We start from the raw sequence: 16433 nt of genomic DNA on the forward strand, positions 1-16433 counted from the left end.
AATGTCATTATTATGACATAATGACATTCATAATGTCATTATTATGACATAATGACATTCATAATGTCATTATTCCTCACAACCCCACAACATAGATGTTATCATTCTTTCCCTTGTACTATAAGGAAACAAGCTTAGGGAGGGTGAATAGCTTAGTGCGTGACAGATGTGGGGAAAAATAATACATCAATAGAAAGAAAAACTGGAGTCCAGAAACACACTCAATTTAATGCTAAGGGTAGCAATTTCAAGTCACTGAGGAACAGACAGAATAGACTGATTATTTAATATTTAATAAATGACTGTTAGGCAAAAGATATGATAAAATATACTTAGATCCTAACTAGCAACAAACACAACTTTAAAGCTGTGTGAAGAGATAAAGAGATAAAAATAAAAAGTAAAACTACATTCCTAAAAAATAAGAGAATTAAAAAAATTATAAGGTGAAGAATGCCATTATAATAAGAAACAAAACACAGAAGTGAGAATCGACTAAAAATCTTAACAGTTTTGTAATGTACTATTTCAAAAACGAAAAGAAATATGCTAGGCAAAAGTGTTTGCAATATGCAAGGAAGGGTTAATATCCTTAATACTTAAACAGAATCAATGTGAAAAGATAATTGAACAGAAATGAGTAAAAACTAAGGATTTCACAGAATACAAACAAAAAAATGTTTCAAAATAATTCTCAAATTCATTAAAAATCAGAAAAAAACTAGAAAAAGACAGTATTTCGCATTTATCAGATGTTAAAAATTGAAACACTGATAACACCTAAGTTGGTAAGACTATGGTAAAACAGACATTGACGAATGGTTACTAAAACAGATTATTTATGTTGCTTTTCTTCCGAAAGCAAACCTGTGGTACCTATCAAAATTCAGTATCTGGTTATCCTTCAAATCAGGGTTAATACTTTCAGAAACAGAAATATATTCAGACTTCTTTTGAATATACTGTTTGTGGCTGGGTGCAGTGGCTCACGCCTGTAATCCCAGTACTTGGGGAGGCCGAGGTGGGTGGACTACTTGAGGCCAAGAGCTCAAGACCAGCCTGGCCAACACAGTGAAACCCTATCTTTATGAAAATACAAAAATTAGCCAGGTGTGGTGGCACACATCCATGGTCCCAGCTACTTGGGAGGCTGAGGCATGAGAACTGCTTGAACTCGGGAAGTGGAGGTTGCAGTGAGCTGAGACTGTACCACTGTACTCCAGCCTGGGCTACAGAGCGAGACTCTGTCTCAAAAAATAATAATAATAATAATAATAATAATAATAATAATAATAATAATAATAGATATAATAATAACAATGTACTGTTTCTTATTCCTAGAATGTTTTTTCCATTTTTGTCTAGAAAACTCTTATTCATGTTTTAACACTCAGCTTCAATTCCCCTTCCTTGTGTCCAGGCCATGTTTAATTCATCTTTGTATTTCTCAGCACAACTGCAAAAGCCCAGTAGTTTTGAAAGCTTATGTAAAGACAGGCAACACAAAACATGGAGTAGACCAATGAGAAGCAATGGGAGGACATGAGGCATCTGTGTGAATGAGTTAATGATGATGGAGAAAGCAAACAGAATTAACAGTCTGAAGGCAGGAAGAAGACAGTTATTGAAGTATCGCTACAGAGAGTCTAAAAAGAGTGGGTCAAACCAGCAACAGTGAAACAAAGATGAGCAAAGCAGGCCCACATAACATTCCAAAGCATCAGAAAACAGGTTTAAAAAAATAGAGCTTGAGAGTAGTTATTTCCAGTCTTGAAATCAAGCCCAAGTTATGTTTAAAAAAAGAAAGAGAAAACGACAACATTCCTTGAGAGAAAAACTTAAAAATAAAAAGAACTCATGAAAAGCTGTTTGTATTGACCCTTCATGATCTCCTAAAATGGAGGCTACAATGTTTTTTTCTTTCAGAAGCACATAAAAGATCCAAATGCAGAATGTCATATATGTGAATTTGGTAAAAGGTTTAAATTAAAAGTTTATAATTGGAATTGGTGTAAGGTTTTAATTCTTTTTCTTAATCTAAGCATGGTTCTCTACTGTAGAGTCTTTTAAACAAAGATTAAAACGGCTTAGTTTAATTAGCATTTCCAAGTAGATTTCAACATTATTTTCAATAATAATGTTCTTTTAAAATGTCTTTTCTGAAGTAAGATTTGATCTTCTCCAGAATATTTATTGCTTGGAATCACTCTAATTTATGAATTTATCGTTTACTCATTCAACAAATACTTTTGAGTCAAAAAGTTTGCTGAATAAATGATAAATGTATAAATTATTTAAAATGATATTGAAATCTACTTGAAAATTTTAATTTATGATACTAACCTTTTTAAAAACGTTTAAAAAACAGTAAATTAATATGGCTCAGTAACTTGTATGAGAATTTTTAAAGTAACATTTGAAAAACTAGATTTTACAGAGTTTTCCAGTGTGTATTCCCTAATGTTGCTTTCATTTTTCTTCCCTATTAAGCATGAATTGAGCCTACATGTTTAAAAAATAACATCTAGCCGATACTAAGACAGAAAGAAAAATGTATAGTCTCTACACACAAAATCGTCATGGTATTAGTAGGGAGACAGCATGTATACTGAACACACAGAAATATAAAGAAACCATAAAAATAAATACTAGTAAAAATAATATAATAATATACAGAAGATGAGAGAACAAAAGAAAAAAAAAAGGTGCTTTATGGATTGGATCTGGGCTGCTTCCAATCCAACTGAAACAAGTTACTGGGGCAAATGAGGAGGCATAGGCATAGTGCCTTGGTTACCACAAGCTGTATGGCAATCTCTGTACCATGTAATTTCCTGGGTGCTAGTTTCTTTCTTGGCAAAATAAAGAACTGGAACTAGCCCGTCTCCAAAAATCTCTTTTAGCTCTCAAATTTTGATACATGGTTTTTAATAGCCGATATTTTCCTATTCCAAAGATAAGCAAACTTTTATACTGTTTTCACTATTTGAGATTAGACTGCTTTTCAGTCTAGGCATGAATACAAATAACTATATCACTTCAGTATTCCAAATTACAGAAACAGATTTTGAAGAGGGCCAGGGTAAGCAGTTTACTCAGTACTAAAAGTTATTATGGTAATACAGGGGTACCCAATACAGCATGCTATACAGAAAGCACCGTGATGATTATTCAGTTGTCCAAATCATCTAATGGAAAAGGAAAGCATAAAGGAGAGATTACACAATCCTGTATGTTCTTATTTCACTCACTTCTAATGCTCCTGACTCATTTCACTCACTTCTAATCTTTTGATTCCTTTTATAAAATGGTCCTGATAGTTGACAAGCCTGTGTAATAACATAGTATGGTATTAGCACACAAGTTATTCTTTTTACTCATCAGGTCGGCTCCAACAAATTTAATAACTTACCGCCCGGGCTGAGTCACCAAAGTCTATCTTCAACCTCCCCATGGCCCTAATGATAGCAATAATCGACTGGATGGTGTTACTGTAGACGACTGCTTTGTACTGTTTACACTCCTCTTCTGAATAACCAGCTTCATGGATAATTCTAATGAGACAAAAGGGGGAAAAAAAACAACACATTTACTTCCTTTGGTGGAAGGGTACACTTACTTAAACATAAACAGCAAATTTAATGTTTAAATCTACTTACTTCATCTGCTTCACAATTGTACTTTTACCAGATTCACCAGCACCTAAAAAAAACCATAAATAAAAGGTTTCTAACTTCATCATAATCACTTTATAATCACTTTATGTTGGGAGTTGAATAAGTATATTCAACTCCCAACACACACACACCCAGTCTTCTCTCTGCATGTCTACCTCTTAAGAGCTGAATTTTGTTTTATACTAAAATGAGATACAAGGCAGCAAATATGTAGGATTAATAAGTATAAAGATCTAACATACAACATGAGAACTGTAGTTGTAGAGTAATAATACTGTATGGTCTCAGGATTTTGCTAAATGAGTAGATGACAGCTGTTCTAGCCACAGGAGACAAACAGGTAACTGCATGAAATGATGTGTATGTTCATCTGTCTCAATATAGTAACCATTTTGATACATATATTTTGTAACATCAGGTTGTATGCATTTAATATACAAAATAAAATTTATTTTAAAACGAATAAATAAAATGAGCTTCATCGGTTTCCAAACACACAGAAAAGTTCTGGGAAATAAGTCTGCTCTACCTATTATTTCATAAAGTCAAGAAACTCAAATGAATAAAACATGCTTCTACTGTTGTGTGTATTCTCTAAAGCATTAAAAAATTCAGTCTTTTCTAAGTTAAATAAAACCTGTATAAATTAGTTTTATTTAAGACTCTGCTCCCCACTGGAAGATGTTTTAACTGCTTGACCAATTATCTTAATTTTAACCCATGGCTCTTGTGAAATAGGCAGCAGTGGCACCAAGAAGCCACATGAAGAACTATTCTAAAGTATCAGATATTCAAACAGCTATGTCTCATGCAATATGTGTTCAATCACCATTATTAAAAATGTAATACAGAACCAAGATGATATGCTAGCCCTGAGGATTGAATGTTGTGCTGGACAAAAATAAAATAAAATAAAAAGCATTTTTTCATCTTCAGTGTCATGCAAGTCATAAGGCCAGAAGCCATTCTCAAAACTCTCCTTCACTCTCTATATATGCAGGGCCTCCTCAAGATTTGAGTTCCTAGGGCTATGCTATCCTAACATGAAAATACTACTAAGGAAATGACAGTTTACAAAATCAAGCCCTTCTTAAATACCCTTTCCACTTTACAACAGCTGCTATCTTTATACCAAATTAGATCAATTATTTGTCAGGCTCCCCTCCCTTGATTGCTGGGTATTGAGAACATCTGAGCCAAGGACACAAGACATGGAAGATATGACAAGTCCATCATTTGGTTTCACACACTCTTTGGCCAATACCACAATATCCTGGAGGAATTTATGACTGTTTGAGAGACAGGGCCCAGGATTTTCACTACATTTTCATTCCATTATAGGCTCCATATTCCCATTTTCCCTGGGCCATTCCTACAGTTTTATGTTCAGCATTACTGAACAACTTACAGATCCAGAACACCCACTGCTGCTCATGCCACACATCTTCAAACACTGTTTCCCCTGCCAAAATGCAATTTGCTCTGGTCTTGCCACCCTGGTGATTCTTTATTAACCATCAAACTTATTTCCTTTGTCAGCCTCTCCTTACCCATTCTGCATGTGATTCCTGCTGCCTCTCACTTTGCACTTGTTTGTATTTGAATTTTCAGAAGCTGGCTTGTGCTATACACAAAATCAACCAACCAGAAACGTACCTGAATTTATTTAAGCTATTTATGACTGATACAATTGACGGTCAACTTCTGGGCCTCATCTCTCCCTTTACCTCTTTTCTTCTCCAGACACACACACACACAAGCACACACACCCAACTCATCAGAAACATCTGAAAAGAGGTTATAGTTAAACAGCCTATTTGAATATCTGAGGATAAAACTCCCTAAATTTTACTTGCTGTTTGATATTTAAGAAATTTTCCCAAAATACCCTCACACTGAATAGAAAAGCAGGCATTAAATAAACAATAAAAGCATTCTTCATTTACAGACAGCCTTTGAATCTTTCAGGGCATCTGCCAATAAAAACAAGTCCAAGATAAACAACCCATTATTTATTAATCAACAACAGTGTGCTTGGCTCTATGAAAAGCACAATGGCAGGCATTCTGGCTCACACATTTCTCTAATCCTGGGGGTCCACACAAGTAATACAACCTAGGCAGTTTCCAGTGGGGCTGTCTTTAAGAAACCAGTCTGCATTTCTAGAGTACTGTGAGTGAGTCAGCGGCTACCATGCTATGATGATGGGACACTCTAGATCCCAGGATTCATACACAGGGGTGGCGATTCCACAGATATAGCCAACTTTGATGAATAGCCACCTATGGTCTATTTTGTTAGTGAAACAACTCAAAAGCCCAGAGAAAGGTTCAAATGACACAAGCTCGTGAGTTTTGAGACCCATGAAAGGAAGAAAATCAGAAATAGTAAAGAATAAGTTTGTTTCCAGTTGAACTGGTCTTGCCACCCTGGTGATTCATCTGAGTTTATGTATGTACAAATGAGAATGTTTAAACCTTAAGAAAAAAAAAATTTTTCCTGCTATTAGACATTATCTCTACATTCTAATTCACTTTTTATCTCTTCAAATAAATGGGAACATGGAACCCTTAGCTTACTTTGCATTGTACATCCAGTCAATGACTTGTGGTTCAAAAAATCCTGAAATCTGTTTAACATTAAAGAGTAGGGGGGCGGGAGTGGTGGTTCATGCCTATAATCCCAGCACTTTGGGAGGCTGAGGCGTGCAGATGACGAGGACAGGAGTTCGAGACCAGCCTGGCCAATATGGTAAAACCCCGTCTCTACTAAAAATACAAAAATTAACTGGGTGTGGTGGCAGGTGCCTATAGTCCCAGCTACTCCAGAGGCTGAGGCAGAAGAGTTGCATGAACCCAGGAAGGGGAGCTTGCAGTGAGCCGAGATCATGCCACTGCACTCACTCCAGACTGGGCAACAGAGCGAGACTCCATCTCAAAAAAAAAAAAAAAAAAAAAAAAAAAGAATGGGGATGGGATGGGAGTCTTATTAACTGGATTTGTACTTTCTTTACTAGTCACAAAATACTCTTTGTGGAATAGATATCTACAGGCAGAAATTTTGCAAAAATGTTTCAAAGCTTAGTAATTTACATAATTAGTTTTCAACTCTCACTTCCACACAGAGTCTCCTAACAGGAAAAGTACAAATGTCACGTGGTTAGGGTTTCAACATTCTGAACACTGGTATTTTCTCCATATAGTATAGAGGAAAGAGTAAATAGTTGTTCTCTACAAATCTCAGGCAGCACAGTCACTTCCGGGAGGCTGGGAGTGTTAACGCTGCACATCGTTGCCTGATGTGCATGCCAAGTTAATGTGCTGAGACCCTGGGCTGCAGCAGAGAAAGAAGTTTAATCATAGTAGGGCCACTGAACAGACAGAGGAAACCGCAAATCCATCTGCCTGAGGAGTTTGGGGCTAGAGTTTTTAAGGGTTTGGGAGTCGGCTGAAGTGTACAGATTGAGTGGTCGATGAAAGCAGGGTAAAGTCATAGGACAGGGAGATGAAGAAACTATTCTTAGGCTGATTCAGTTCTTCTGTGAGGGTCTTTAAACTGGGTGGCCTTTAAACTGGGTGGCCTCAGCTGTTAAATTGGAATTCAGGGAACAATGGAGATGCAAATGGTCAGTATCCTGTTAAGTGACTTTCAGTTACAAGGAAGTGGGTCCAAGCACAGACTGACTAATGCTTAATTATAACTGTATTTCTGTCCAGAATAAGTGTTAGCCCTATGAACATGGCTTCAGCAGGAAGTAATATTGTAAGGAAAAAAATGGGGTTGGGGGGTAAATTTTTTCCAGTAGTACTCAGCCAAGTTGCTGTTACTTTTCACTGAAATCCAGGGTGGGATGAAAAGTGCTCCCATCTACCAAGAGCAGCTTCAGAAGAAAAGAGAAATATGTAACATGTGTCAGTCAAGAAAGATCAAAGTGTGTGACCATTTGCAGTCACAAAACCTGGCTGGTCAAGGTGACTAAGTGGCCCACACAGGAACTATCAATAAGATAATCACTGTGGAGTGAATGAGAGTTTAGAGGGGAGAATGTGACTCCCAGAGGGCTGAGAATGTGTGTGCTATGGTTATTGTAGGCCAGTGGCGATAAAGCCAAAGTTGTGACGTTACTGCAGGTAGCTAGTCAGGCATGAGCAGGGCAGGAGAGGGCTCCACCTATCCAGGAATGTCAGGCGACCATCAGGTGATGGACAGGATATTGTCAAATGTTTCTCTAAAATAGTAATTGGTCACAGCCAGTAAAAGGGAAAGGCAGTCTCCATATAGACAGAAAGAAACCTGCAACTGGCGAACAGCAGCTTCCCAGTAAGATCCGGAGAAATGGGTGAGTGAGCTCAAGCATGCACTATAAGAGGCAAAATGGTGGAGTTTAACTGGTATATGACCTTCCTCTAGGAACGCTAGACTGGTAAGGGAAGAAAGCCTCAAGTAAGCATGGGCACAATTCCCGTAAACACACTGCCAGGCTCCTCTCCCAAGCGCTAGCAGGCTACTGTGCATGTGAACAGCCCACCCCAAGGGAAGAATCAGGGGAGACGAGAAACAAGACCCTAGAAGTATGCCAATGGATAAAACCCCAAGTCAAAAGGTCAAACTGCACACTAACCATTCGAGTCACCAGCCAGGCCCTCTTCCAGGTACACATTCCTTCCTTTTGTTCCTGCCCTAAAGCTTTTTAATAAATTTTCACTCCTCTAAAACTTGTCTGGGTCTCTCCTACCTTGTGCCCCTCGGATGAATTCTTTCTTCTGAGGAGGCAAGAACTGAGGTTGCTGCAGATGCACTGGATTCTCTACTGGTAACAGGCACACAGAGAAGTCCTCCCCCTCCGCCCACTGGTCTTCTTTAAGGAGGAAGCGGCTAACGAAAAACTGCATCTCTGAGAGCAAATATGGAGTCCAGCAAATAAGACTGCACTGAGGGCAAAAGAGCACCACCATAGTAACAGTGGGGAGAGAACTCACGGGCACTTTGGGGTCTCAAACATACCGCAGCCTACCGGTAGGATCCAGGAAAGGGAAAGGCATCAAGTCAAGATGGTGGAGGAAGGGAGAAAAAATAAAAACAAATCAAGATATAAGGTAACTCTTTGCTAGATTCTAATTCCTTTAACAGGGTTATATAATTTATCGCTATCAATATGATAGCCAAACAGTGTCTGCCTCTGATTTGGTTGGGGGTAGCATAGGAAATTTTAGTTTTATCTGCTGGTAAAGTTTAAAACAAAACAAAAAAACACTTCTAACCTCAGAAAACAAGTATATATATTTTTTTCTTTCAAAGAAAAAATCCTTTGGTCTACTTTCTGCTTAGGGTCACATTTATAACATTTATTTCCTGGCTTCAAGGATGGAGGGTGTTCAACATCACAGGCTGTTCAGCTACAACACAGGGATTTAGCCAAGTTATCTTATGCTGAAGTCCTTATACCACTACTCTCCTTTTAAGAAATCCTAATTTTTATGTTGAATTACTGATTTAAAATGTTAACATCGAATAAAACTAAACTATAATTTAGTTGAAAATGAAATAAAACTAAATTACAAATGCATTTAAAATCCCTTCTCTTTATTATAATGCTACTGTAAGATTAACAAGATCAAGGTCCTTATGTTTAAGATAGAAGCAGATAAAGTAGGGGTGCAAGGGCAAACACAAATAAAAAATAAAACGTTCAATCCTCCCTGTTGAAAGGAAAAACATTTCCCTCCCTTTTTCTTAAGAGCATTTACTTCAGAAAAATTATAATTGGAAATACTTTTCTCTCTCTTTGAAATATATATAATATATTCTTTTGAAAACTAAATAGGTCTTTTGCAAGCTTTATGACTCAGGAATGTATTTCTCAAGGACCTGGGAGCCATCTCTTTGAAATGCAAATATTAAGGGAGATAGTATCCCTACTTCCCAGTTTCTGTGGCAGGGTAGGAACTTGACTTCCTGGGCACCTTGCTCCATGATGCAAAATTAACTTCTGTCCTAAAGATAGAAGTTTCTTCTTCTCCTATGAATAAGGCCAATTAGCTAACATGATGGTCATCCCAATGACCATAGTAAAGGTAGGGTAAGTTATGTGTGACAAAGGTGCTTTGAAGTCCTCTTACTTGAGGACTTACTGTTTATCATGTGAACATGCATGTAATGGGTTGAATAGGCTGTAATGTATAAAAGGGCGAGGGTCTTTTGTCTTTCCAATCTCTTAGCAGACATACATCACAATCTAGTTTAACACATATTTAATAATGAAAATATTTTCTATCTCTGCTATTTTTGTAAAAGGGATTTCCGGGTTGGGAGAAGGTTTTGTTTTTAATTATCATTCCCCAACAGAGGTAATTATCTAAAATCTTTTCCATTTAGTTCTAAGAAGCTCTGAACTTATATTTAAATAAATATTTACACATATATGGGAGACATCTGACATTCTGGGATATAAGAAAAATTTAATAATGACTGTAAACATGAAAATCCAAAATCTAGAGCTTCAAAATGACCCACTTTCCCCAATCTTCACTCCATATAAAACTATTCCCTGAGCCATTCACTTCTGAGATACATATCATACTATTATAATGAGCAACAATGTATGCACAAAAAGGAAATGAAATCAGTATACTGATATGTTCACTGCAGCATTATTCACAATAGCCAACTTATGCAATCAATCTAAATTATCTGTCAATGGATGAACGGATAAAGAAAATGTTGTGTATATATACACAATGAAATATTATTCAGCTTTAAAAAGGAAATCCTGTCATTTGTGATAGTATGGATAAACCTGGACAAATACCACATAATCTAACTTATACAGTACATGTAGAATCTAAAAACGTCAGACTCATAGAAACAGCATAGAACTGTGATTACCAGGAGGATTAGCTGGGGGAACTGAAGGGGAGGGAGGGAGGGAGATGTGGGTCAAAGGGTACAAAGTTTTAGTTAGGATGAATAAGTTGTAGAGATCCACTGCACATCATGGTGACAACAGTTAATAACAACATATTGTATACCTGAAAACTACTAACAGAGTAGATCTTAAATGTTTTCACCACAAAAAATGGTATGTATGCAAGATGATGGATATGTTAATTAGTCTGACTTAATATAACAACATATTGTATACCTGAAAACTACTAACAGAGTAGATCTTAAATGTTTTCACCACAAAAAATGGTATGTATGCAAGAAGATGGATATGTTAATTAGTCTGACTTAATTATTTATGTACCCATATAGTAAAACATGACCCTGTATACTGCAAATACATATAACTTTTATATATCAAAGGAGTCAATCCTGCTGACACTTTGCTTTTGAATATTTAGCTGCAGAACCATGAAAGAATACATTTATGTGGTTTTAAAAAAATGAATGAATGCACACACAAAGCTACCCTAGAAAGGCAGGACAAAAGAAAGAATTGTGTGCAGCACTGAAAGCTCTTTTCTGAGATTGCCATCAAATAGACCATTCGGCTAACAGAACTGACAGACAAAATGTTTCTAAAATTTGAATCTACACACCCACTCGATGAGGAAGGGTGGAAGACCGGAGGCCATAGGCATATTTTTAGGTGTCTATAAATTTTCTGTGAAAATTTTTAATACAGCGTTATTTGTATAGTGATAAAATAAACTCTAAGTCACTCTAATCACACCATATGTCTGAAGGGGGTCATACAGTTTCAAGGTCTATATTTGAGTTTGTGTTTATAAGTCCCTAAGATACTTAAGCAAATGTCAAATGTTGTGCTGGAGGGACCTTTCCATCCACCACTCTATCTGGTTTGACTGCCAATCACCCAATTGGTCAAAGAAGTGTCATGTGTTTCCAACTGGCCCATGAGAGTGGTGTCACTGGGAATAAAATTCTTCATGCTTATAGGTCTTATACCAACCAGCAAACAAAGTATTTTACAAATTAATATAATATAAATATAAATATATATATATATAAACTTATGAAACAATCACTTAAGATGCAGTAATTTTTTCCCCCCCACAAAGGAAAGAGCCAGAGTCTTTCTCTTTCCTTTTATATGAAAGCTATCAAGAAAGATCACAGCACTGAAATGATGATGTGAAATCTGGCCCACAAAAGCCATTTTCAATGATCACATGATGGAGGATGCCATTAAACGATGGGGCCAAAACCTAGAGGAGCAGCACTGAATGAAGACCAGGACCTGAGAAGCCTGAAAGTACTATTTGAACCTTTACATGAAGCCACAGTCAGGAGAACATATAATTTATCTTCCAAGTAGGGACTTTTGAGAGTTAAAGCTGACACAAGCTCAACCGGACTGACCTGGGCCAAACAGGAAATATATCACTCTAGTAGTGACTGCAGACAAATCCACCTTGATTTCCCAGCTATGAGAGCCACGTATGAGGTTGCTTTCTATCACATCGACCCAAAGAGTCTTTACCCCTGTGCCAAGTAGTAATACTTTAATTATCTTGAGCTAATGAGGGAAAAACAAAGGAGGTTAACAATGCATCTGTACCAAGTGAAGGCCAAATAAACACTGCATGCTGCACAAAAGAAAATCACAGAATTTTAGGTAGAAAAAGATGTGGGAAAATTTGATATTATACAGCCCATTGCAAAAGAGGTATGCCAAATCAAAAGAATCAAATTGCACGTGCAATTTATTGTAGCTAACATACCATTACTTCTCATACTAATTTCACATTTACACTTTATATATATAATATATACACACACACACACACTTTATAAGAATGTTTTGTTTTACAGTTCATGTAAGACCTAAAAGGGTAAGAAACTTTACTTCCTATCACAATTATACATACACATTTATGAAAATAATTTAGAACCACACAAGAGGAGGATGTTTTTCTTCATCAGGAAATCATACACTGCTTTGTCTAAAGCTCAAGTCTAATTGCTCTCATGTTTTTCCTAAGCTGTTTCCTATTAAAGACTGGTAAATAATTAACATATACAAACATTTTCAACATTTCCTCTGCTAAGCTACAATTCTCCATGGGCCTCTCTCACATTTGTGAGCAGAGTCATGGACTACCTATTCCTATCTTTTCAAGGGTATTTGTAGAGACAAGATACTGATAATGTCTCCCTCTGTGGCAGAAAATAGGTTTACTGTCCTGTATAATAAAGGGAATATATCCTCTGGGACAAAGGTCAGACTGACTTATTTTTTAAAAATTGTGATCCCTAAAGGCAGGGTTCCTCTACCATAATATAACCCACTGCTTATGCACTTATCACCTGGCACTGTTCATGCTGCCCTTACGGACTGGGTAAATCACCACCAATGCTGATTCTCTGGCATAACTGCTCTATTAAAGTCATTTTTTGTCTCTAAATGAGGAATTTCTTGTTTTTTCACAGCATTCATGAAATGGTAGTATGGTAAATTGTTAGCTTGTATGTAGGGGAAAGTCTCAGACACTGAATACTTCCTGACAAACTATTCTGCTTAATTTTTTTAATTCCCAAATTTCTGGCAACTTAAGGATACTACACTTTCGGTATCTTTATACCTGAACTACATACATGTCTTTTTAAAATTCTAATATTTTTCCTTCCCAAATGGCAGGTAAAACAAGGTTGCCTAATAAACCAAAGAAGTAAGTAGAACAGTGGTTCTGAAACAACGATACCAGTATCTGCATCACCTGGGGATTGTATTAGAAATGGACATCTCAGGCCCCATCCAGTGTTCACTGAGTCAGAAAGAAACTCTGGAGGTGAGGAGTCCAGTAATCTGTGTTTTAACAATCCCTCCAAGTGATTCTGATGCATGCTAAAGATTGAGAGCCACTAAGGAAGAAAAAGAAAAAGGTCACCTTTTTTCTTGATTAGTTACCATAACACAGTCATTAAGTTGCTAGTTATTAAAAAAGAATACACTATTTTAATGAAATAATTATATTTTCCCTTCCCTCCCCAAAATAGTAAGAGAAGTAGCACTGTTTTGCATTTCTGCAAATAGCACAATAAAAGGCAGCTGGATTCTATATCTACTTCTGCATTTAATATACTGTAATACATTACACTTTGGTTGAAATATATGAAGAAAATCCATTTTCACATAATTTAGTTAGAAAAGAGAGGAGCATTCAATAGCATTTTAAGTATAATTACGGATAGTCTTATTCTATGTTGTAATTTGAGAAGTGGTAACTTCTTAAAGTTTGATTATTACAGTGTAGAATCTAAAATGATTTCTACAAAGTTTTCTTACTTTTGTACAGGCATACCTCAGAGATATTATGGGTTCTATTCAAAACCACTGCAGTAAAGAGAATATTGCAATAAAGCAATTCATAAGAATGTTTTGGTTTCCCAGTGCATACAAAAATTATGTTCACACTCTACCATAGTCTATATTAACTGTGCAATAGCATGATGTCTAAAAAATGTACATACTTTAATAAAAAATACTTTATTGCTAAAAAATGTTAACAATCATCTGAGCCTTCAGCAAGTCATCATCTTCCGCTGGAGAAGGGTTCTGCCTCCATGGCAATGGCTGCCAGCTGATCGGGGGAGTGTTGGGGAAAGCTGAGGTGGCTGTGGCAATTACTTAAAATAATACAATAACGAAGTCTGCTGCATTGACTGACTTTACCTTTCAAGAAAGATTTTTCTGTAGCATGTGATGCTCTTTGAACATTTTACCCACAGCAGCAGAACTTCTTTCAAAAGTGGATCCAATCCTCTAAAACCCTGCCACTGCTTTATCAACTAAGTTTATGTAAGATACTAAATCCTTTGTTGTCATTTCAACAATGTTCACAGCATCGTCACCAGGAAAAGACTCCATCTCAAGAAACCATTTTCTTTGTTCATCTACGAGAAGCAATTCCTCCTTCCTTAAAGGTTTATCATGAGACTGCAGAAAATCATTCACATCTTCAGGCTCCACTTCTAATTCTAGTTCTCTTGTTATTTACACCACATCTGCAAAGTCCCAAACCCCTCAAAGTCATCCATGAGGGTTACAATGAACCCAGGCATTCTTTCAAATGCCTGCTAATGTTAATATTCTGGTCTCTTCCCATGAATCACAAATGTTTTTCATGGCATCTAGAATGACTAATCCTTTTCAGAAGGTTTTCAATTTACTCAGATCTATTAAAGGAATCACCATCTAATGGCAGCTATAGCCTCACAAAATGTGCTTCTTACATAATAATACATGAAAGTTGAAATTACTTCCTGATCATAAGCTGCAGAACAAATGCTGTATTAGAAGGCATAAAAACAACATTAGGCTGGGCACAGTGGCTCACACCTATAATTCCCTTGGGAGGCCAAGGCAGGAGAACAGCTTGAGGCCATGAGTTTAAGACCAACCTGGGCAACATAACAAGACCCCCATCTCTACAAAAAATAAGAATAAAAAACACTGGCCAGGCATTTGTAGTTCTAGCTACTTGGGAGGCTAAGGAGGGAGAATCACCTGAGCTCAGGAGTTAAAGGCTGCAGTAAACTATGACTATGCCACAGCACTCCATCCTGGTAACAGAGCAAGACCTTGTCTCTAAAAACAACAGCAACAACAATAATTTCCTTGTACATCTCCATCAGTGCTCTTGGATAATGTGGTGCATTGTCAATGAGCAGAAATATATTGATATATTGAAAAAAATCTTTATATATGAGCAGTAAGGTCTCAACACTGGGCTTAAGATATTAGGAAAACCATGCTGTAAAAAGACATGCTGTCATCCATGGTTTTGTTCTTCCATTTACAGAGCACAGTCACAGTAATTTTTTTTTTTTTTCCTTGAGACAGAGTCCCATCTTGTCGCCCAGGCTGGAATGCGGTGGCGTGATCTTGGCTCACTGCAGCTTCAGTCTCTTGGTTTCAAGAGATTCTCCTGCCTCAGTCTCCCAAAGCAGCTGGGATTACAGGTGCCCGCCACCACCCCTGGCTAATTTTTGTATTTTTAGTAGAGATGGGGTTTCACCGTGTTGGCCAGGCTGGTCTGGAACTCCAGACCTCAGGTGATCTGCCCACCTTGGCCTCCCAAAAGTGCTGGTATTACAGGCATGAGTCACCACACCCAGCCAAGATTTAGTATAATTCTTAAGGGCTCTAGGATATTTAGAATGCTAAATGGGCACTGACTTCAACAGTCACCAGCTGCATTAGCCCAGAACAAGAGTTAGACTGTCCTTTGTAGCTTTGAAGCCAAGCACTGACTTTTCCTCTCTAGCTATGAATGTCCTAGATGGGACTTTCTTCAAATCGAAGGCTGTTTTGCCTACATTGAAAATCTGTTGTTTATTGTAGTCATCTTCATCAATGACCTTAGTTAGATCTTCTGGATAACCTGCTGCAGCTTCTACATCACCACTTGCTGCTTTACCTTACATTTTTATTTAATGGAGATGGCTTCTTTCCTTCAAGCTCGTGAACCAACTTTTCTTCTGCAGCTTCCTCATCTCTCTCAACCTTCACAGAATTGGAGAGGTAGGGCCTTGATCTGGCTTAGGCTTTGGCTTAAGGGAATGTTGTGGCTAGTTTGATCTTCTATCTAGACCGCTAAAACTTTCTCCTTATCAGCAATAAGGCTGGTTTCACTTTCTTATCATTCATGTGTTCACTGCAGTAGCACTTTTAATTTCCTTCAAGAACTTTTCCTTTACATTCACAACTTGGCTAAACGTTTGGTGCAAGAGGACTAGCATTCAGCCTATCTCAACTTTGGACATGCCTTCCTCACTAAGCTTAATCAT

At 37.2% G+C, this 16433-nt stretch overlaps 1 protein-coding gene across 1 annotated transcript in view; it reads right to left on the reverse strand.

The window, feature by feature from the left end:
- The window catches only part of GNAI1 (G protein subunit alpha i1), an 82147-nt gene that overhangs the window by 25339 nt on the left and 40375 nt on the right, over positions 1 to 16433 (reverse strand). Inside the window, exons 2-3 of the mRNA XM_023226679.3 lie at positions 3660 to 3702; positions 3413 to 3554 (exon numbers count right to left, since the gene is read on the reverse strand). Coding sequence (XP_023082447.1) covers positions 3413 to 3554; positions 3660 to 3702 — 185 coding nt within the window. The remainder of the gene's footprint in view (positions 1 to 3412; positions 3555 to 3659; positions 3703 to 16433) is intronic.

Source organism: Piliocolobus tephrosceles, chromosome 8, assembly GCF_002776525.5.
Source record: "Piliocolobus tephrosceles isolate RC106 chromosome 8, ASM277652v3, whole genome shotgun sequence".
Taxonomy (NCBI): domain Eukaryota; kingdom Metazoa; phylum Chordata; class Mammalia; order Primates; family Cercopithecidae; genus Piliocolobus; species Piliocolobus tephrosceles.